Below are 24,132 nucleotides of genomic sequence, written 5' to 3'. Positions count from 1 at the left end.
GCCAACGGGTGGCTTGTTCTGTCAGTGTTCAAGGTTATTTAGCTGTAGTTAGATTTGTTTTGCACTGAATGAGTCAGGCTTTTTTTTAACAACTAACAATGAACACAAGATAAGACATGACAAATAAAGTGCTGAATACAAAAAAATACAGAAAAAAATCATTAAAAAACAATAAATAAATAAATAAATAATAAAAACTCGTTTAGAGAGAAATAAGATTAACCATAACCTGTTCATTAAAACAGGACAGAAATGAAATCAACCGTTTGTCAATAAATCCTGTAGTTACTCCTCCGCCCAGAAGACTGCAGCAAACTCTTCCTTAAGCGAAGAAGCAGCAGAGCCGAAGTGGCGTCACCACCACCGAGGAAGCGTGAAATGTATGGCTGTCATGTGTCAGGCAGTCGGGCTGGTGGTCAGCTGACTCATACGGACCATTTGCGATGTTTACTTTCTTTAGGTGGTGCGATAACTTGCGATTATTTGAATGAATGCATCGCTATGCTTCGCCGAGGAGAACAATGGTAGTCGTGAACTCGGTGCTGAAGCTGTTGCAGAGGCAGACGTACACCTGTCTGTCCCACAGATATGGGCTCTACCTTTGTTTTGGGGGGCTCGTCCTTATGATAGTTTCTGCCTTTCAGTTTGGAGAGGTAAGGTCCTTCGATTTTCTTTACTCTAGTGACCTGAATTAGGGTTGTCGGCTGGTTTGTAGCCTTTATATCTGGGATTTAGGCGCCATCAGACCAGACTCCTTTGTGAAAGTGTGCTATTTAGAGTGATTCAGCATTCAAGTAAAAATGTATGTCTTCAGTTATTTAGCTTAAACGATTTAACAACAATCACATTTCTCTGCTTCATTCGGCTTAAAGATTAAACACTTTACTGTTTTCCTTTTTGAATCTAGACCCTCTAATGAAGTAAAATTTTTGAAGAACTGGCAAACTTCAAACCAGTTCCTGTTAAGAAACATAATGCACAGCCAAAGTTTGAGGAAGTTTTGATCTTACCATTAACAAAACAGTGAGTTCCAACCAGGTAGTCTGGGTGTAAAGAGTGTGTGCTGATACTGACTGAGAGCATAATTTATTAACAGAATGTTTTGATGGAAAAAGGAAAGCAAAAAGCATAAATTAGAGTCAAACAGTGAAGCTGATCAGAAGACATTGTAATGTTAGAGTTGCAAACTTGCAGGTGAATGCCGCATGGCCACAATGTGAACTCAGTAAAGCTGTTTAACTGGTAGAGCAAAATTATTGTTTTATAGTTCTGTGTTCACACCTCCTTGTGTAAATAGTTTTGTAAAAAAAAAAAAAAAAAGCAGTCTCTGCTTGAAATTTTCCCAAAGATGCCCATATGCATTCAGTCCTATTTGCAAGTTTGAATAAAAAGTGCCTTGTTTTGGATTGTGAAGATACAAATTTTTGATTTTTTTAACATACTTCCTTGTCTTTTTTTCATTGAGGTGGTGGTGGAGTGGAGTCGAGACCAATATCACGTGTTGTTTGACTCTTATAGAGACAACGTGGGTGGGAAATCATTCCAAAGCAGGTGAGAAAAGACGTCATTCGAGCTGTTTTTTTAGATTTTTTCTTAAAAGAGTGTAGAAGTAAAATCTCTGTATACGAAAAAGGCATGTCTATTTTTTGCCAGAGCCTCCATCGTTCCATTTAAGACTATTTCCCCCTGGGAGAATCTAAAAGAACGAGGCGAGGTGTAACCATGCATGAGCTGTGTCTTATTTAGACAAGAGGAAAGTTTTTGTCAGGGGTAGAAATGAGGTCATGGCTTTGCAGTGTCTTGACTTACATGATATGAGTGTTTCATTTCTGTGTTTCACTTTGGAGGCTCTGTTTGCCCATGCCTATTGATGTGGTGTACACATGGGTGAACGGCACAGACACGGCTCTGCTGAAGGAGCTTAAGACGGTCAAAGAGCAACTGGAGGAGGAACAAAAAGCTCTGAGGTAACTGTGGCTTCACTCTCTGATGGTTACAAAGTGTTCCTTTGCTGCAATTTCAAAAGCTCTTAAGTGCTTACAGTCTTTAACCTGAATACATCACAATTAGCATACAAGCTGGGTCCTTGTCACTCTGATTGACTTGTCTAAGAGAAAAAGCAAAATCTTAGACCAAAGGTTAGAGTAAGTCAGAGGAGGAAGATGCTGTTTTTATTAACCTTACCCACTCTTAGTTTTAGAGGAAGAGATTTTATCTTATCTCACCTTGTCTTATCTTATGCCAGCTGCTTGCATGGTCGAACATGTTGAAAAAGTTCTACTCCTTGCTTGAAATGTAGTGCTGAAAGTGCTGTAACTGTGTGTTCTGCGATATAAATAACCTGAGGAGACTGCTTTGCTGCACACAGGGAACGCCTGGGGAAAAATGCCAGTGAGACGACTGATGCGCCAAAAGACAGGTGAGTCTGGAGCTACTTTTTAGAGCAGTGGTTCCCAAAACGATGCTGTTTTTAAATGATTTGATTAATGGTTTTTATTCATTATTGTAGAAACAAAAACAAAAGCAGTGGCCTGATTTTGGTTGAGTTTTTTCCGCTATGTTTAACAATATGGGGCAAACAGGAACTAGCGGTTTTAAGAGCCTTGCAGCAGTAATATTGCACATTACCCAGACTGCACTTTTATCATGAAACAAACATAAGCCAGCGAAACAAATTAGAAAAAAGCTGAGGTTTGATTTGGCTTTGGTTTTAAGTTTCAGAGGAGAAGAGGGAGAAATTTGACTTTAAGTTGCAAGGTAATCTAAATGTGGTAACCTTTCTGGCATCTTGTGAAATATGAGTGTCCCCAGTGTCTTGAAAGGTACAGCAAAAAGCTTGTCAAAGTGTTTACACAAGTAACTGAACTGATCAGTTGTGGCGGTGACCTCAGGGGACGTATTTCCTGTGTTAAACACCAAACTGCTCCCCCTCTCCTTAGAGCCTTTGTTTCACATGCAAAGATCTCGACGCATCATTTCCACTATGAAACCTGTTCGATGGATGTGTGAAGCCATACGTGTTAAGAAGACAAGACAACGTTGCATCAACTTGATCTGCATTTCTCTCCCTCCTCTTGTGTTATTTTCAGCGTTAAACCAGAATGCCTGCTGTCTCATTGCATTATGGCGCCCATGCTGGCCCTGGACCCCTCTCTGCCAGCCAACGTTACGCTCAAAGAGCTGCCGTCACTCTCTCCCGCCTTCTCTGCTGCCAAAGAGCTGCTGCTGATGAACAAACCTTTCCAGCCCTCCACCTCCGCATCTGTGGTTGTCTTCCATTCGCAGGCTGATGGTAAATTAGCTCAAAAATGGGCATGAAATGAGATTAGGGGATTTCTTGTATTGAAAAAAGTGAAAAAATCGCAGAGGGGACTCAGAAAGGAATCAAAGCACAGCTTTTAAGCATAATCATGAATGTGGCCTCTCCATGATTAAAAAAAATAATTGGCTGCTATTTTTGACTTTTAAAATGCATGCTGCTTACATTTATCTGTTTAGCTTGTTCCCTCTTGTCTTTTCTCCACACATCTTTCGTTTCCTTTCTTGTCTTTCCTTTCCTTGTATGTGTGTGCTCTATTGGCAAGATCCACTGGACACTTTGTACAGGTTTCCAAATAACACATCTTAAAGTATATTTCACTCACAATCCAAATCAGGCTGAGAGGGACAGGATCAGGTGTGTGTGTTAGTAAATCAGAGGAAGACAGAGAGAGCATGGAGAAATGAAACGGATAAACGGTGAGCATTCAATAAATCTGGCCGATTTCAATAAAAATATAAAGCTATAAACCTAAGGTCAAAAGATAAAACACTCAACCTTATTACCACCAAAAGAAAGTCAAAGTTCCTATCAAAATAAAGCTCTTTGAGTACTTAAGACCAGTGAAAACAAAAAATGCAAAAGGAATTTTTTTGTCCCATAAGTGAGATAAAATATTTCTATTTTTGAAAATGAAAAATTTTTTTTTCAAAATTCAAATTATTGTGATTATCATTCTGGCTATGGTTGTGCAGCATACTAAGCATCATGTAAGCTTTAAAGCCATGTTGTATTAATATCTGAACATAACCCGGGCTGTCACAGAGATAGAAATAATATTTACAGTGCCAAAGATGTTATTTGAAGTGTGACTAATGAGTAACCAGGGCATGAGGATTTAAAAGTGTGAGGGCAAGAAGTCAGTAACAGCGACTGTTAACACTGTCTGTGCAAGAAAAGTGTGTTGTGAAGGTTGAGGATCATTAAAACAGCAAACGTGTTTAAATGTTTATCTTACGATGGAGAGAAATTAAATCCTGTTGGAAGTGAACTTAAAGAAGCTCACAAAGGAGAGAAATAGGCTAAGAATAGCTAACTGAGGTAATAAATGACAAGAAACCTTGACTGAAGCAGGGCTAAAAATAGATGTGCCTTTGAAAATGTTGACAAAGGTGGAGTTTCTTCAGTTCTCATGCAGACTTTTCAAAATAAAAGCATGTATTTTTGAAAAACAAACAAACCTGGAAATACCAAGTCAAAATGTTAAAGTACAATGAATTTAAAAAAAACAACAACCAAATGTTAAAAAGCACAGACTTGGTCTTCAATCTTTTTGAAGCCACACATTGAATTATAACAAAAACAGTATTTAAGTATTGTCAGCTAAGTTGCTCCTTCTATCCTGTAGGTCTTACAAACCAAACTTTAAAGCTACTGTGAGGATTTTTTTGCTGGTTGTAAACAGAGCCAAAAGTGGTACTGGTGCCTCTTTATGAGCCACAAGACCAAAAAAAGGAGACCACCAGATTTAACTATTAGAATCTATTGTGCATTTTTTAATGTGTGTAGCAGCTGTGAGGGGATAGGTGTTGGAACAGCAACTTTTACAGATTTTTGTAACATGTGATGTATTTGACTGCAAGTAGAAAGTAAAATGAAACTGAAACTTTAAGATGTAAGACAATACTGCGCTACGTTGGTAACAACAGGACACTGATCTTCAAAACCACTCCACCAAGACAAACACTGAGGGAAAATACCAGGACAGTATTCACTATAACACTACAATGTTCTTAGGCCACAACAGAAAAAAGTAAAAAGTAAAGTAAAGTAACGTAAACACAACAAGTCAAAGTTACAGGTGATGTACATGGGTTTTCTAAATTTTCTTCTCCTTTTTTGTTTTCTGCTCTTTAAAGCTGATAAAGCGTACACAGATGTGTCCAAAGAGGACCAGAAGTTCTCTGTGTCCAGATGTTACCTGGTGAGTTTATATTACTTTCCTCAGTCTGAATGTTATAACACAGCCCTTCACTGTTTTTTTATGAGACAGTATGTGAACATGTGGTTGTGTATCGGTGATGTGTACCTTTGTGTCGTCAGACGACAGATAAAGAGGCTCCTGGTCTGATCCGGATGCAGGCTCTGGCCTATCTGAGTGGATTCCCAGCCGCGTTCAAAGAGACGGGGCAGCTGAGAGTCAAACTGCCGTCTGTGATCACCAACAAGATCAAACAGGTAAGAGTCACTTTTAAGAAATCAACAAAAAGCTTAGTAAATCATTAACCATCATGATTTTCCTTATTTTTTGTAACTTTTGACTTCAGCAGAGTCAGATTTGACGATTGTAGTGACCAGAAACATGCCTCCGTTTTCACATGTACCAAACTGTGTGATTGATAAACCCAATTACTAATTTTAAGAAGTCAAATGACTTACTGTGAGAAAAATGTAAGGCAGTAAGCCAAAGAGCAGAGACTCTTAACATTTATTTGTCTTCATTTATTTGCCAACTTGTCATAATTTAATTTGAAAAAAGCATGAGGGTTGTTTCTGTTTGGAACAGAGGATCAGACTTTGGCTATTCATTAAGGACACTGAAACAGGCTCTTTAGTTTTGACTAAAACATTAGTTTAACAGCATTATTTAAAAAAAAGCTGGTTATACTTTTTCTGCTGTAAATCAGCTGCTTTATTGTATTCAGACATAGTTTGACTGTAATGCTCTGCTAGAGTAATTAAAAATAAATTCTAGATAACAATAAATAGACCACTGCTCACTGAAACAACTAGAGGCTGAAATAGAAAATGAATTTGAATTTTAAATAAGCAACACTGAATTTGAACAGCATGATTGGAACTGAAGTGCTATGTTGCATTTTTCTTTGTTGCAAAAAGATGCATGTGACAGAAAGATTTGCTTTACCTTTAACTCTGTGCAAAAATACCTGTCCCTATCTGGTACAGCACAGATAGTGTCAGATATCTCAGTCCATAAATGAGTTCATTACAAGACAACCTGAGGAAGCAGCTGGTGAAATGCAACAGTCACTCACATTAAGGTAAAAGTAAAGTTATTACAAGGTTTGACTGTAAATTTATTATTATTATTTTTTTCATATACACATCTTCTAGTAGCCGCTACATGAGAAAGCAAGTTTTTAAACCCTTTGAAGATCTACTTTGAGTTTTTGAGGATACTTAATCTTTTCTGTTTACAATTTTAATCTTAGAAATCCCAGAGTAGATAAAAAAAATTGTGAGGCATCTACTTTCTTGTTGTTTTGTTAGAGAAATGTTGACTACCAGAAGGCGTTAAGTGAGGAAGTTGTTTACACTTAGAACAGCAGGGGGCAGAGTTGCACAGTATATAAATGTGAGACAGTCACTCTTTTCTTTTATCTTGTTTTTTACCCCCATTGGTTTAAAGAAAGTAGCAGTATAGAGCAGGGATTTCCAACTCCTACCCTGGAGGGCCAAAAACTCCACCAGCTGATTTCACTGATTCGTACCTGCTCTCTGCTTGAAGGTGAGGTAATCAGTGAAATCATCTGGTGGAGTTTTGGGTTGGAAAGAAAACCTGCAGCCTCTCGGCCCTCCAGGGTAGGAGTTGGAGAACCCTGGTATAGAGGATATAGTCACCACCAGATGTCGCTCTCACAGCATCGTATCTGAACCCTGAGGGGTATTGCTCCATCATGAAAATTATTGTGTCCATAAATTGAATCTTTTTATACATCCTATTAGCATCAGATCTAAATGTCAGCTCCTCCTTGAAGAGGAGGTTGCTCTGTCCTCCTAAATGTGGCTTTTTCTATTTTAAACAGTTATGTTAACACTCTGATGTGGATAAAGGACCCCTGTTTAGCTTGGCGGCCCGCAGCTTGTGTATCTAATAATTTTCTCTAATCAGATCTCTGCTTTATATGTCGAGAGCGAGGAACGCCACTAATGAGCGTGGATTACTCTGAAATAATCAAAGACAACACAACAGAGCGCAGTCACCCCGTCTCATCCGCAGACAGGCAGGACAAGCATGAGTCAACTCTTCTTCCGATAATAAACTCACATGGCTGATTAGAATTAATGAGCGGCTGATTAGATAAACTCTTTTGTTGCTGCAAGTGTTAAACATCAGCTTTACTGTATCAGTGGAACATACAGGGGCCTGAAAATACATTGTCCCCCAATCAAAGTCCTTAAATCCTCCCTTTCTTGTTATTTTTGATTAAAGCAATTAGTCTGTTGGTTTATCTATTTATAGCATTGGCTTGTTTTTGCCACTCAAATCTCCATATATACAATTGTCATTGTTTTGGAAAAAGGTCATACTGGACCAAAGTTGTAAATGTCAACCTTGGATTTAGGAAAATTGAGCAACAATTTTTCCCCAAAATATCAAACTTTTATCATTAGCACGCTGGATGAATTCTTGTCTCATCCTGTCAGGATTCTGTTTTGCATATTCACATCCTAATTATGCAATATCCTGCTAATAACAAGGCTATCAGCTAATGGTATGAATTAGATAACATTAAAAACTGATTGAAAGAGGATTTCATTGTTTTTAAAAACTGTCCACCTCATAATTCAAATTATTTTGTTCTTATCAAAAAAGTTTGATTAGAAAAAAATAAAGATAAATCAGTCTAGCAAGCTTTATGTATATGGCACGTTTCATACAAATCAAATAGGATGTTGATATCTGAACAGTGATTGCTACCAAGAGGAAAAAACAACAATAAATAAAATAAATAAAAAAGTGAAAAAAAGAAGTAAAGACTAAATATACTGGCATCAATAAATAGATGAAAAATTAATAAATAAAATAAATTCAAAAATAAAAACAACAATAAGAATATGGAAAGTAAAATGAAAAAGGAAAAACAAATTTAAAACTTTTAAGTGATCATGTTTTGAAACTTAAGGGCCAGACTTTAAGCAGTTAAACAGCATCACCAATTAATTTAAATATATATTTTTTATGGATAGCCTTTTAAAAATCTGATCTAAATCTGATATAATTTCAGAGAACTCAATAGAAAATCATCAATCATAGCCCATGTGGAATATGTTAAGTTTATTTTTTTTTCCAAAAATATAATTTCTTTAGTGCCAGATGACAATAAAAGAAAAAATATAAGACATCTTTGACTTAATTCTGAATATGTGTATTGCACTTTATGTGACTGTACTGTATGTAAATCTCTGAGAGCACAAACAGGTGAAGAGGTATCTTCAGGGGAGTCAAACTAACTGACTCTGTGATGACATGTAGGTTAACAGAGTTTAACCTACATGTCATCATCAAACCCAGTTGTCCCATTGATCCCTGTGTCTGTCTCCACGTCTGCAGCGGGTCATGTGATAATATCCAGCGGCATTCGGGCTGTAACCTTAGCTGGCGGTGAGGGGGTTAACATTAGAACAACTGTGAGGAGTGGCGCGGCGCCAGCCAGCATGCTGAAAGGTCACCAGGCTTTGATTGACCTTCCCTGCACTCTTGGACACACCCATCCCAGGAGTGTTTTTGTGTGCTTCACTTTACCTGCTTTTCCTTTTTTGACGTTCAGTCTGCTGAAGAGGCTCTGAATGGGAGATGCTGTCGAAGCGGAGATGATGAGTGAGAGCATGTGAGTGCTGGAAAAAGAGATGGAAAGTGTGTGTGTATGCGTCTGGATGGAGGGATTCTAGGTAGACAGGGCACCACACAATGCGCAGTTTGGATTTCAAGGTGTTTCCTGGTGTCGCCAGGCCAATTCTCTGAAAGAGGGATGATGTGCATAGTGTGGAGGGAGAGGTTCAGCGGTGAGAGACGGCTGGTATTTATAGCCGGTGTTACAGCGAGTGCCATGGTGATGAAAGCTGCCCCACAACCCTGATCACCTGCCTGTACTGTGCCCTGCTGTCCGTGTTTTGGGTACAGGCCTGCTGACGTATTTGTGTTTGCATGCATTGTTGATCATCACACGGTGTCTCATCTCCACTACAAAGCAAGATTCAAAGGCTTTAGTCAGTCACACAACATGAGCTGATGAGTGATGTGGAGGCTGTGATAAAGAAGTTACTGAGCATGTAAGGACAAGAAGAGCCTCCACTAGTGTTTCCGCTGGTGGTGTTCATGTAAAAGTACAGCCAAAAACCCAATTACGCTTAGGCATCATCTCGACTCCAGGGATATGCATGTTTAGTCGTCCAATGTCCAAGCGTTGTCACCTCGCAAGTCAGCCTGTCAAACAAATTAATGATGTTTTTATTATTGTTGTTGGCCTGAAATGCTGGTCATGCTCTGTCTAAGCTGTAGTGCAGCTTCTCACCATCAGCCGGGGCTGTGGCTCCACTTAAAAGCTACTGCTGTAACACTGTAATGCTTTACAACCTGTATGTAAACAAGCACAGAGGACAGATGACATATTTGGTCTTTCATCAGTATTTTTTCTAGAAAAAGTAGACTCAACCAAAAAAATGAGCACCCAGAAAAAAACATGTTATTAACAACAAGTTGCAAGGGGGAAGAAGGAAGGTAGTGCTAGCTCTGCTAATGTTAGCCACACATTGTGAACCAATTCTTAGTTGTTTATCTACAGATTCTGCATACCCTTGTTCAGTCATGTTTAATTGATTGTGCTTGGTTTGGACTTTTCTGAGTGTTTCTGACCTTGAGATTAGTTTAAAAATTCCAGGGTGCCAGTACGGCCTAGCACTTATTTCCTATCTAGGACCCTGTTTTTGCTATTGTTCGATCTTTAGGAAAAAAATCATTTTTTTCTATTCAATTTCTAATCAAACCTCAAGGAAGCTTGTCACTTCTGATTTTCTCTCTCAAACCTCAGATCCAATCTGTAGTCACAGTTTACTATTCCAGCTGTGTGTTGCTAATAGCTGGTTAGCCTTGTACGGTTAGCTTAGACTGTCCCAACAACAGTATTAAACTCAAGCATATCACCTTTAAAAACATTAAAAACAAAACTAGCAAACAGTTTGGGTGATTTTTGCCAAAGTAATACTTTTTGAAAAATGATTTTGCTAAAAAATCATCAATATCTGTGAATCTGTATCAACTTTGTTGAGCCTTGTGTCACTGCTTAAAGCTCCTGTGAGGAGTTTTTCTAGCTATTTATGAAGCAGTCTGACATTCATACAGATACTTTTAAATCACTCTTAACAATCAGTAAGGGATTATCTGCTTTAAGGTTAATTTTTTGTGAAGTTATTTTGAATTTATAAAACCACAGGAGGGGGTAGGTACCAGATGAATTTGTGAGCCTGTGCAGATAAAAGATTTGTTTTTGTTTTTTTTTCTGTAATCCCCTTGCAGTTTCAATAAGGGATAAACCTATTTAAAAGAATATATATATTGCAGGATGGTACTTCGTCCATTAGCTGGTACCAAAAACACACTACCTGAAAGTTCATCACTGTAGCTTTAAAGGTAAAAAGGTATACTCACCAGTAATATGGATTTTCTTTTGATCAGGTAGCTTAAGCGTATTTAACATGTCAGTCATACACATTTGTTGCACTATATACCCGAATATGTTCAATTCAGGTGATCATATAGTTCCTCCTTGTCACACTGAACTCTTGACTTTATACCACAGCTACATCTGCACCCATCTGCTAACAAATATCACTCACCACAGAATTAATTGGTTTACCCAAAGTATCAGCTGAATTATTTCTACACTGATTACACTTTCTGTAGTCCCTGCAGTCACATACAAGCCACAGTGATCACAGATTATAATGTAACCACAGTAAAACTCACACGGGACATGTTAATGTGGTGAGGAATAACTTCAGCTGCTGCCCGTGGTCTTTCTCTTCTCGTGCTCTCATGCCTAGCATACTGCTTCGTGTTTTTACTGCGGCTAGTCGTCATAATAAACTAAAACAGACAGAAGCTCACTTCTCTTCTAACTCTCTGGTCATTTAGGATTGCTTGAGCATATTGCATGAATGGTTTTGATGTTTAGAAACACCAGGCTGTAACCAAAACAGGCCTGCAAAGCATTAGACAACATAGGAAAGCTTGGATGTATTAGTTAGTATCAGCATCAGCTAATATTTTCCCTGTTGACAGACAGCGGATCATCAGCAAATTATGAGTCGTGCACTGGTGTCAGTAATAGATGTTTATCTTAATCTTATCCTTGTTGTATCAGTTTAATCCTGGCTAGCTTGTACGCCTAATTGCAGAGTCAGATAACATGGTTTTTAATCTACAGAAGAAGATGTGAAGCCTCAAACTTGCACATGTTGAAATTGTAAAGTCAACTTGAACCACTTTTTGGTGGTTTCTTTCATAGGGTGAACATTACCTCTTTGGTTCTGAGGAACTCTTATATTTTGGATAAGTTATTTCATTTCAAGTTTTATAACATTTTTTTAATTACATTTGTGGTCATTGCTACATATTAGGCTCTAACAAACCCGGTCATGTTACTAACCTGTTGCAAATAAACCCCATTAAATAGGGGATGATACTTGAAGTGTTTTTTATTAGGCATTACACACATTATTCAGTGTTTTGTTGCCCCTGCTTCAGCTTAATAGTAACATTTATTAAAATGTATGAATCATCCTTGTAAAATAAGAGTTTACAGTTGTTTACTCCTCTCAGTGGTCAGACACGTGCCTGTCTAAGGCCACCCCACACCTCTACTTTGTCTGCATGTGTTCGAGCATTATCAGGACTATAAAGAGAGCTATAACAAAGATGAGCAACGTGATCCCTGGCTTGCTGTCTCCTGGCTGCTCCCTGCTGGGTTTATAAGACACAGCTAATCCTCCTCACCTAAAAACAGGAGCAGAGAAAAAGGAAGAAGTCGATGCGTGGGATGTTTGCGTTCATATTTGGATGAGGGGCGGTCAGAGAGGGGGTGTCTTTTCCTGGCGAGATTACAGTTCACAAAGATGAGAGAGGCAGGGGCAGATGGTTTCGACACGGGCAAGGCCAGGGGGATTCTCTCTCGTCTGTATCACACACATAGAGTCCACCAATACTTCACATAGCTGACCGAAGTTCAGATAGGGAGCAATTTTTAAGTGTCCTCCATGGAGAAAATGACATCATTGAAGTTTCCAAACTCTGACATCTACTTCTCACACAAACTAATGGAGTCCTTTGCTTCTAAAATCTCCTCACTAGTTCACGACGGCTTTGATTTGACCCCATTAGCTTCATGTTCAAAGATCTTTCAAAAATGTTCATGTCCCAGTGAATGACTGAAGGTCAAAAGTTCCTGCAGTGCATGAGGTGCATTTTTTTGAATGGGAACTTTACTGATGCTAGAATTGACATTGAGGTGACTATTTAAAGGTGCTAATGGGAAAATTTTAACTAGGATTTAGGGATGGGTACCTTTCACATTTAAGAACGATATGGTACCAATGCCTGGTACCTGGCAATCGGTATCGGTTCTCAACGGTACCAATTTTGAGTACTTTCTTGTGTTTATGTGGTAAAAAATATCAAGCTGTTGATTTGTTATGAAGTATAATTTTTCAATTAAAATGTTTATTCTTTAATATATAACCCTGCAATGCCGTGTTCATGTCCAGCATGGAAAATTGCCTCTCCCTCACAGTCACAAGAATACATTTAGGTACCTAAACATGGTACCTTTTGATTTAACATGAATCGGTACTTGGTACTTTTGACAGAATTCAGTCGGTACCTATAAAATTAGACAAATTTTTGGCTTTGATATCATTTCATATCAGAGGCAGTGTGGTTCAAGCTTGTGGACAGATAAGGAAAAGAGGAGGGTAAAAAACAGCTTCATTTACAATGTGTAAGCTGATTATTGGTGCCTTAAGCTAAATTTGCCAACACACCTTCAGTTGATGAGAAATTCCTGCCTTTCATAAGTCTTTCTTTGAAAATTCTAGAGTACTCTATCAAAAAATAAATAATGTTGTCTTTGTTTCTATTTTCTCTTCAGTTCGAGTTGTACTCTGAAGCCAGCATTGCCCTGCTCCACTTAAAAACCCCTCAGGATTTCACAGATCTGACCCAGCAGGCCAAAAAGAACCTCACCCTGGATGGAAAGGAGTTAACCGTCAGCCCTGCATACTTATTTTGGGACCTTACTGCCATCTCACAGGTATGACTCCCTATTCCTTATCACTGATGATGGGACTAACTAGAAATTGTCTTAACAATGTAAAAAGGACAACTAGTACATAGTGTAAACTATGGGGATAATTCATTCAACTATAGTGGGTTGTTTATCACACACACTATCTGGTTTGTCTGTCCCTTTAAAATAGAAAGTGTGTGATGTCAGTTGAAGCAATGATAGTGTGTCCCCACAATGATATATAAACAAGAATATGTGTTTAACTTGAGTACCAGCAAAGAGCAGTAAACATGAAGTTGTGTGATAATTCAAGTTCCACAGTGATGCGCTGAAAACTGTGACTTAAAGAACCCACAATGATAGGTTAACATGAGTCTGTGTAAAAAAAAGTCCTGTCAATGATAGCTCAACAAGAAAAAGAGTATAGTTTGACTGTTGGTTATTTATGTTAGTTTATGTCCCCACAATGTTAGATAAACCAGAAAATCAGTAAGTTGAGGAAGTGTGTCCCCAATTTGGTTTGGTGTGTCACTAGTCCCTATAACATTTGATAAACCAGAAAGTGTGTGTGATCAAAACTTTACTGGTAGACCAGTTTTTACATTTTAGCAGACATTTTAGCAGATGTCCCCAGAATGATTTCTAAACCAGATTTTTGTTTAATTTTTGCTTTTTTCTGTTCTTAAGTCTAAGCAGGATGAAGATGTATCTGCCAGCCGATTCGAGGACAATGAAGAGCTTCGCTATTCGCTGCGGTCTGTGGAGAAACACGCCCCCTGGGTGCGACACATCTTTATCGTCACCAACGGGCAGATTCCCTCTTGGCTAAATTTGGATAACCCCAGAGTGACAGTCATCACACATCAGGTAATATAGAAGCCTCGATGACCAAATTTAAACACCTACATAGCCCTTTTTGTATGTTGAAGAGTTTTAATCTGAGGCAAAAAACTTATTCCATTTGTATGTGGGTAAATGTGTTTTTCTTTGACTTCCAGGATATCTTCCAGAACCACAGCCATCTTCCCACTTTTAGCTCCCCTGCCATAGAGACCCACATCCACCGCATCCCAGGTCTCTCCCAAAAGTTCATTTACCTCAACGATGATGTGATGTTTGGTAAAGAAGTCTGGCCGGATGACTTTTACAGCCACTCAAAAGGACAGAAGGTGTGAAACAAACAAATAAAGTGCCAACCAGTTATTTTGTGTTGAAAATTTGTCGTCTAAACTGTATTTTAAATTTTATTTTCTTGCATTCCTTTAGGTGTATCTCACCTGGCCTGTCCCGAACTGTGCTGAGGGCTGCCCAGGATCCTGGATCAAAGATGGGTACTGCGACAAAGCCTGCAACAACTCTGCCTGTGACTGGGATGGAGGAGACTGTCTGGGTACAGAAATCAACAAAATCCCCTCATCACAAACAAGCTGAATGTCTTCATTTACATCTTTGTTATTCTTCTTTTCCGATAGGTACAGCAGGGAACAGCCGGTTTGCTGCTGGAGTCGGCGGTGGTGGGCCTGGTGGAGGTGGCGGACAGGTGTGGCAGTTTGCCGGTGGTCTTGGAGGTCTTGGGGGGACGTCATACTGTAATCAAGGCTGTGCTAACTCCTGGCTGGCAGACAAGTTTTGTGACCAAGCTTGTAATGTTCTCACCTGCGGTTTTGATGTGGGAGACTGTGGCACAGGTGAGTTACAGTATAAGAAAGTCTTAAAAATCTAAAATAAGATAAAATAGAGAGAGAAAATGAACATCAGGACATAGCTTTCCAAAACCTCTGCATAAAGACTTAACCAAAGATCAATCAAGAAAGTGAAAGTCCCCACAATTTCATGAAACCAGTATGTGTGTGTGTTGAAGTCCCCATTATGTTATAAATATAAGAAAGTGTGTTAACATGGGAATTGTTTGATTGTAGTCTCATAGGATGTATGTCTTTTCTTGTAGAGCACTTTGGGGAGCTGCACCGTGTGACCCTGCTGAGGAATCAGAGCCTGTACACCCTCCCCATAGGCGAAACCCGTCCCTATTTCAGCTTTGACAAACTAGCCCGCAGAGTCTCCGAGGCCCACGTCAGTGACAACAGTGTGCTTCGCCACACCTCCGTCGCCAACAAGTGGAAGACCATCCACCTGCTTCTCCACTCAGGCCACAACGCCACGCAGATCCAGTACAATCTCACCTTCCAGAGAGAAGACGACACAGAGTTCACAATGAGCTTCAGCGTCGCTGTTGACACTCGTGCGGTACCTCAGTCGAACGTTTCTAAGCCTGTGAAGAAGGATGCAAGCATAGAGCCAACACCGACCCCAACTCCAGAGCCAGTGTTCCCATTCTCTGACATCCCTGAGGAAAAACGAGGTCCAAAGGTGCAGAAGATGCAGCCTGGTGGCACTGAGGCTGTGATAGAAATCCCTGCCATGAATGTGTCGCTTCTCCCAGCTGCTGTGCGCAGTGAGCTGCAAAAGCTGGAGGAGAAGCTCCTGATTGGTGACATCACCTTGAAGGGCTACAACCTCACAAAGGCTGAAATTTTAAAACACTACCGGTCACAGCAGCAGGTCAGTGAGTCTCACCCAGGAAAAGTCAAGAGCAAGCCCTATAAAGACTTGGAGGGAGAACAGTTGGAGGGAAAACAACCTTTGGGAGATCAAACTGGAAAAATCAATAAGATAAATCAGACCTCAAAGGATGAACTGTCCAAGAAAGATGCACTAGAGCAGAAAAAACCTGCCCTTATACCAGTTCATGTTGACGATGAACATGTGAAAGATGTTGAAGCACCCAAACGCTACAATCTGAATGCTGCAATCGAGAGGCCGATTATTTCCAAACTGCTCGGCAGCATTTCTAAAACTAAGAGTGCAGAGAATCAGGCTGAACCAGCAGATGCTGCCGGCAAAGGTCCGATTGGAAGAAGACTCCAACACTTCACCTCCTCAGACAGAGGCTTCCTGCCGTGGGAGAGGAGGAAATACTTCCAAGAACTTCTCGAGGTAAAACATGCCTGGTACAAACTTCCTCTTTCCTGTTTGTGTTTTAATTTTCTGATTATTTTATTTATGATACTTCCACAGGAGGAGGAGCGTTTGCAAAAGGAACTGTCATACGAGACTGATGGTGGCGCAACAGGTAGAAAGCTACAGGACACGTTTGCAGACTCGCTGCGCTACGTTAACAAGCTGCTAAACGGCCAGTTTGGATTCACGTCCAGGAAAGTCCCAGCTCACATGCCTCACATGATTGACCGGCTCATCATGCAGGAGCTCCAAGACACGTAAGCCCATTCCAGAGTTTTTCTTGCAGGTTTTAGCAGTTTCACATGAGATACAAGAAGTATAAATGCTCCTCTCTGTTTTTAGATTCCCTGAGGAGTTTGATAAGACATCAGGTCACCGTGTTCGCCACTCAGAGGACATGCAGTTTGCCTTTTCCTACTTTTACTTCCTAATGAGCGCTCAGCAGCAGCTCAATGTATCTGAAGTGTTCGATGAGATCGACACAGACCACTCGGGCGTCCTCTCTGATCGGGAAATTAGAACTCTTGCCACAAGGATTCATGAGCTGCCACTCAGCCTCCAGGTAGATCCTGATTTTGATAAATCTCCTCTCACTCACTTTGAGACCAGTACCTTTTATAATCTTGGCAAGTTCTGGAGAATCTGTGCAACATGTCATCTTTTTATTTCAATTTTAGGACCTGACAGGCCTGGAGCAGATGCTGATAAACTGCTCCAAGTCTCTACCGACCAACCTGACCCAGCTCCACCTGGTCAACCCGACACAGGAGGCTTACTATGACCCCAGCATGGTGAGCTGCGAAGAGTTTATGTTTTAAAGGATGTTTCCTGTGGGATCTATCATCAAAACGTTTAAAAGCTAAACAATTAGACCGATAATCTGCTTTATCTATCCACAGCCTCCTGTTACAAAAGGCCTCATCCTGCACTGTAAACCCATCACAGAACGGATCCACAAAGCCTTCAAGGACCAGAATAAGTACAAGTAAGATCTGTTTTCTCATTAGCCCATATGACAACTGTATGCATTTTTAAACCCTCCATCTAAGCAGCTGCTTTCCTCTGGATGGCAGGTTTGAGATCATGGGTGAGGAGGAAATCGCTTTCAAGATGGTGCGGACAAATGTATCTCACGTCGTGGGACAGTTGGATGACATCAGGAAGAACCCCAGGTGGGAACGATTCTCTAATGAACACCTTTACCTAAGATTTCCTGTTTCCTGTGTGGTGCAATCATGGGTAACATTTCCATTTCCTATCAGGAAGTTCATCTGTCTGAACGATAACATCGACCACAGCCATAAGGATGCTGCTACAGTGAAAGCCGTGCTAAGGGACTTTTACGAGTCCATGTTCCCGCTGCCGTCCCAGTTTGAACTGCCCAGGGAGTACCGCAACAGATTCCTGCATATGGAGGAGCTCCAGGAATGGTAGGATTTAAAACATTTGTGATCAGGAGTAACTAAACTAGATTTAGCTTTTGCTACTAAGCCTACAACTCTGATAAGCCATGTGAGAAAGTTTAAGATACTGTACAATTGGTGCTAAAATACTGTGGTGTTACTGAAATTACTGACATTTAAGAATCCCTAGTGTTTGGTGTTTAAATTGTTCTTTTTTGTTTTAATATATGCTAGCATGCTAAGACTTCAATCAAAAACCGTAAACTAGCTTAACATCATTATTGTGTTGTCATTGGGCCCTTGTTGTTGTGCTTGTTGTCAGAATTGAGCTTAAAACTTGAAATTTGAAGCAGATTGGAACTCACACAAAGGAGTTTAAACGACCACTTTTTTCATGGCATCAGATTGACATCAGGATTTGATGCAACCTGTTAATACACTTTTATGAAGGTCTTCATATGGTAGTTATACACAGAAAATTTAATGTGTATAGGTGAAAGTAGCTGGGGGATGGCTGCAGTTTAAAGTCAATTGGGGATACCAAAGAAGTCAATATCGGCATGCAAAAAGTCTTGTAGTCTTGCATCTTCACTTTCTTTTGGAGTTTTATCAGGGGCAAAAATCAGCCAAATGTTACCCACTCACCATATTAACTTGAAATTTCCATCATGTCACTACAACAGTATTAAAAGTGGGACCCACCCTCTAATCAAATCATGGTAAAAAGCATGGACAATGATCGAGTAATTAATCCAGCTCTTTTTTTACCCAAGCATAAACGTTAAGAATCTTTGTCTGTCACCACTAAGACAGAGTGCTGCAATGTCTGAGCGTTGGGAATCCACTGAGGGCTTTAGAGGGCTTTTGTCAGGAACCCTGCTCCTGTATTCAAGGGGCTTCAGCCTGAGAATGCCACCATCACTTAGAGACTTTAAAATTAGACCAAGCCGCTTCAGATCAGTTGCTAGCCGTGATATACTTAAAAGATCCCCACATAGCTGTGTCTTCCATCTCCTCCCACCTCCTCCTTCTGTCTCAGGGTTGGTAAAGTAGCAGGCACATGATTGTGGGTGATGTCACCTTGTCACCCTGTTGCCCTGGTGCCCTTTGCATACTGCACGTTTCTGTCCTGTTACATAAACTAGCCTCTACTTTGAAAAGACACACAACCTCTGACATTCAGTCACCCATCAGGACATTTTTTTTCTCTGTGTCTAAAAATGTGTGTTACCACAGGCGAGTGTACCGGGATAAGCTGAAGTTCTGGACGCACTGTGTCCTTGTGACGCTCGTCATCTTTACTGTGATGTCCTTCTTCGCTGAACAGGTTAGTGCTTCCGCTCTTTATTTACACATTCAGATGAAGACACACAAAGTATTCACTCCAACACCCTTCTGTTTCCATGATTCACACTCGAGCTATGGTTCAGGCTTTTGCTGTTGATATTCCACCCAATGTGGATCTGGCTCAAGTGCGGTGCTGGTGTAACCTGCTGACTCCGCAGAAATGAAAGACCCCTCAGTCCTCTTTGAACTTTCACAAATGTCTGTCTTTGTTGATACAAATCTTCAGGACTTCCATTTAATCTGAACCTTTTTCACTTGCCAGAAAATTGAACTTTCAAGGGTCCAAACAGAATTTAGCCAGGAATCTGAAACCCGGGATGGAGTTGTTTGAATGATACCCTGTCAAATTGTTCTAAATTTGGTGCCGGAAAGAGTCAAACACAAATGCCAGGAATTATTAAACAAATACTACTCGACCTTGGTATGGCATTGAGTGTTTGAGAGCCACATCTCTAATCCAAAGGTCTCCAGTTTCTCCTCAGCAAATCTAAACAAAGGTTAATAGTTGCCGTGACCTTAAGAGAATCTCCCCTTTGACAACCCAGGGGACCGCTGTTAGCAGTTAGGCATGTGTCACACTGGTCCTGTGTCTCTGTTGCCACTGAGAAACAGACTTCTGATGTCCGCTTGGCACCACGCAAGTCTTTCTGTCCTGCTGCCCGGGTTGTTAAGATGGAGAAACACGAGTGAGCTTTGTACAGTTTAGAATAGAGAGATCAAAAGTGTCTTCGCTCCTGAGGGATGGGATTTTTGATGCGCTGCCTTAATGCCTAAGATTATCTTAGAGGTCTGAGGTGTCAAAGTCAGAGAAATCAAGACTTTGTTATTATTATGAAATAGCTGAGGATTCATGCAAACATTCTCCTGGATAACGCTCAGATCGATCCATTATAGAGTGAACAAGTTCAGTTGCATGCATATAGATGTGGAGAAAACTTAAAAAATATCCTTACAAAATGTTTACATGCACACTATTGCAGTACAAAAACTAGTGAGCAAATTAGTAAAATTTCTCGTCAAAAAAGCTTAAGCTTGGATCGTACTTAACCAGACAAGTCCAGAGATCCGTTTATCTCAGGGTGTATGAGCCAACATTAATGAAGGCTTAAATTCCTTGTTGAGAATAAATAAACACATCCGCCAATGCAGCAAGCAAATTCTTCTTAATTAGTATCTTAAAATAAGTTCTACAGTCTTTCTAAGTGTTACATCTCATCTAAACATATGATTATGTCTGGACTTGTCAGATGACTTGGATTTGGTGCCATTAGATTTATTTAGACAAATACTCTCACTGAGGTTTAATTTTTTTTTCGCTGTAGAATCTGGTTAGTTTAGGATAAGATTGGGAAGTGGGAACTGCCAGCCTACATTTTTTTGGAGGAGACAGGTTTCACTTGCAATTAATTTTTTTTTTAAATTTGTTCAACTCTGCACCAAAATAAAGTTTAAAAACTACAGCTCAACACTTGCTCTCTACACTATCTTTTGCTCTCAGACAGTGTAAGACCTTTGAATAATTTCCAGCCCAACAAGTGGGACTCCAAGCTTCATATAACTTGCCGCAGTCTGTCAACTCAGAAACACATCTATTACTCTTACTTTTAGTTTATCATTTTGCTAAGGGTCCTGACTTCAACGCTCAGACACACTGTTCGCAAATACATGAGCATGTTCAATTTAGCATTCAAGCACAATACCTGCTTTATGCATGTTAATGTGCAAGAAAGACCAAAGTGTGGTGATGCTAGCTCTGCTGTTGTTAGCCATATGCCACAGCCTGACACTGTTTCCGTGCAGACTCAGTGATTCTGTGTTAAGCTGTGTAAAATATCGATTCTAACTGTTCACGGTTTCATATAGACTGTATCCCTTTAACAATCACTGCTCAGGAGAGCCAAGCTCCACTTCTAAGGTACTTAAGCTAAACTGCTTTAATTCCAGCTTCGACTTCTGATTTATTAAGTTTTACATTAATAATGCATAGGAAGGTTACTTTGGTTGACAAAATTTAAGGCCAAAAAATGTTAGTTCAAATCTTACCTTTTATTTGTGACTAAAAATTTAAATTGCAATTTGATATATACCTTAACACTTCATTAAATGTACTCCATGTGGTATGTGCTCAGTAACGACATACCTCTCTTGGCGTGTATTAAGCTTTTACTTTGAAAGCCAACATCAGTGGGGTTTTCCCTTGTTGATTTGCTCCGGATGTTGCAAAATAGAAGAAAATGGCTTTTGGTCATACAGTAGCACTTAACAGCAGTCAAGAAACAAACAGCATCCAGGGGCCAGGGTACTGTGGCAGAGGAACACATGTTGACTCAGCAGATAGCATCTACCTGCCGGCATAATGCAATTTGAATTGAGTCTAAAATACCAACTGTTAAATGATGTCACTTTTCCATTTTGCTCAAGCCAAACAAGCTTGCGCTAGTTTATTTTTTTGTGTGGAGAGAGTAAATTTTATGGGATTAATAATACATATTCTACGCTGAAGTTCAGTCTTGAAAAAAGCTTTTAAATGCATTTAATATGGTCCTAAAAAGCATGTAGGAACCCTGATACTATTACATATAGTTACCTCATAAACATTAATTAACCTGTAGTGTAACGTGTGTAATAATGTTTATTTCAATTCCATTTCACTTTTGTCATGTTTTTTTTTCTTAAGGTTTCTGTATTAGTACAACATAAATTCAATAGATGAATCCACCATCAATGAAAACACCCCATGGCCTGTTTCAAATAAACATAACATTAAAAAAAACATATAAATGACAATAATGGTTATAAAAGTCTTGCCGTACAAATCTGACACATAAAAAGCAAAAATTGTCCAGGAAGTAAGATACAACATAACTTTTTTTCATGATGCCATACTGTGTATAAATTACAAAAAGGCACCTCAGTTTTCTTATGTCTGATTATGCCTTTACCTCTCCTTACAGCTCATTCTGCTAAAGCGAAAGCTGTTCCCCAGACGCAGAGCAAACAGGGACAGCAACCCTGAGCGGGTGTGAAGGAGGAAGACTCCCCTCTCCTCTCCTAACTGCACCTCCACCTCTCCACCCTTTCTCTCCTAGAGGAACCAGCCGTGGATTCTGATCAGGGGGACTGGGTGGAAACAGGGCGCTGCGGGGTCCCTGTGGTGCCGGTCTTGCATCAGCATGGACTCAGGATACTGGCTCATGAGAAATAATGATGACACATTTTTCCAGGAGATGATGGATGGGGCTGGCCGTTGGAAGGAATGGACGTCGGAAAGGAGAAGCCTGTAAATGTTCTGGTGGTTCATGCTGGAGGCATGTCAGACTTTTGTAAACACAAAGAAAAACAAACACTCCCTCACTCTGCACCGCTCGCCTCATGTCCTGCCCTCACCAGGCCGCTGACTGATGTGCTGTTAAAGTGTGAAACATTTGATAGCAGCAGGTCAGGACTCATAATGTATGTGTGTGCGTGTGTGTTCGTGTTCATCAGGTCTCATGAAGTTTTAAAATGAAAACCACAAACTAAGTTCAGATGACTCACAGATTCATCAGTTTGATGAAGAGAAGAAAGCTGAACTGAAAAATGTTTGTGGTTACTTTTCAGTGAAGAAACACCAAATGTATGATGGTACTAGCTTCTGAAATGTTTGTTTATCACTGCTTTTCTTTCTTTTATTTAATCGTAAGTTGACTATATTGAGGTGTTTTGATTGTTGAACTGCCAAGAACATGTTAAGACTTGGAGTGCAGGGAAATTGAAGCAGAAATATTTCACAAATGTATCAACACTTTTTTCAATGTTTGAAAAAAGTTGGCACCAAGAAATGGCACTTGAAGCTCTTTTTTGGCCGCTTCCAGGCTGGCTTTATTTTAAGGAAATGAGATAACTGTGTGATATGTTAAATAATTTAATTGTCACATGTCATATCTTCATATGTTGTAGTCAAAAACATAAAACTTGAAGTGCCTTCGTTTTTCATTCCTACTTGTTTGAACATTTTCATTTTTTAACGCCTGTCCCGTCCCCCTCTAATCTGGTGATCTCTGATATGAATGAATGGGAAATAGGAAACTATCATTATTCCTCATACGTGGTACAGATGTTATTGATTGTCAGAGCCACATGTGATTACAGCTTTCACAGCCACCTGTATGTGTGTCCCTGTGGGACTCGACAGGCTTGCTACTGTCTGAAATTCAGACCCCCTCAGCATGTTGTGTAACTTATTTTGATTGTGTTATTGTGACGACGAGTCCAGTGAATAATGCACCAGGAAATGAATGCCGCAGAATGTAAACACAGCCTCACTCTCAGCCTGTCAGAGGAAAACTTTCTCTCTTTTTTCTGTCACTTTTTCAAGATTCTTTAATACAATAAAAAAAAAGGAATAATCTCCCTGACTGTCAGGATTTGATGATATTATGGGGAACATAAATTGAAGTCTGTCAGACTGCTTTGGTTCAATGGCTCCTCGGACTGGAATAAAATGATTTGGTTCAGTCATGTTGGTGGTTTGTCATTTGTGTGGTATTCGTTGTTTAGATGCTTGTTTTTTTTGTTTTTGTAAGTGTGTGTTTTAAGCCCAAACAGAAGTTGTTTTAAATTTGCAAGAGGTGCTTATACTCTAAAGGTTAGGTAGCATTGCCTTTGAGCAGGCTTCGTGGTTTTAAATCCAACCTGCAGTCTCTTTTACGCCTTTATTCTTTCTGAAAGGCATCAAAACCTGAAAAAAAAATTAAAAAGAGTTTAATAATTATTTTTTATTTATTTATTTTTATTCTCAAAGAAGTAAAAGGTGAAATAATGTTGATAATTGTCATGGTAAAATAAAAAGCTGATGCGAAAGTGCAAAAAAACTGCAATTTCTCAAGTGTCCACTGGGGGCTGGCTCCTGAGGCAAAGAATTCCCCTATTAACACCAATGTTAAAAATGGTCCTTGTTCATATAAAAAACATGTTAATTGCTTTGTACAACGTACAGGTTATTTTGGGGTATTATTTCTTCTCCATGAAGCTACAC

General features: G+C 39.7%; 1 protein-coding gene across 1 annotated transcript; it reads left to right on the top strand.

The window, feature by feature from the left end:
- Positions 1–374: 374 nt before the first annotated feature.
- On the top strand, positions 375–23,588 carry gnptab (N-acetylglucosamine-1-phosphate transferase subunits alpha and beta). The gene is made up of 21 exons (XM_074698758.1): positions 375–653; positions 1,466–1,551; positions 1,848–1,967; positions 2,369–2,419; positions 3,090–3,292; positions 5,179–5,243; positions 5,363–5,497; positions 13,207–13,368; positions 14,032–14,211; positions 14,343–14,513; positions 14,611–14,734; positions 14,817–15,032; positions 15,293–16,341; positions 16,423–16,622; positions 16,708–16,927; positions 17,043–17,156; positions 17,265–17,350; positions 17,439–17,537; positions 17,628–17,795; positions 19,005–19,095; positions 22,070–23,588. The coding sequence occupies exons 1-21, from the start codon at positions 492–494 to the stop codon at positions 22,139–22,141; spliced, it is 3,774 nt and encodes a 1,257-aa protein (XP_074554859.1). The 5' UTR covers positions 375–491; the 3' UTR covers positions 22,142–23,588.
- Positions 23,589–24,132: the final 544 nt, after the last annotated feature.

Source organism: Halichoeres trimaculatus, unplaced genomic scaffold (assembly GCF_033239565.1).
Source record: "Halichoeres trimaculatus isolate MK-OKI-2021-1 unplaced genomic scaffold, fHalTri1.1 fHalTri1_scaffold_21, whole genome shotgun sequence".
Lineage (NCBI taxonomy): Eukaryota > Metazoa > Chordata > Actinopteri > Labriformes > Labridae > Halichoeres > Halichoeres trimaculatus.
This window is presented reverse-complemented; position numbering and strand designations above follow the sequence as displayed.

Excerpts from the sequence above, each read along its gene's own strand:
- gnptab (XM_074698758.1), top strand. The coding sequence starts at position 492 with ATGCATCGCTATGCTTCGCCGAGGAGAACAATGGTAGTCGTGAACTCG. Across the intron at positions 654-1,465 it reads CTGCCTTTCAGTTTGGAGAG|GTGGTGGTGGAGTGGAGTCG; the intron begins GTAAGGTCCTTC and ends TTTTTCATTGAG. Across the intron at positions 19,096-22,069 it reads TGTCCTTCTTCGCTGAACAG|CTCATTCTGCTAAAGCGAAA; the intron begins GTTAGTGCTTCC and ends CTCTCCTTACAG.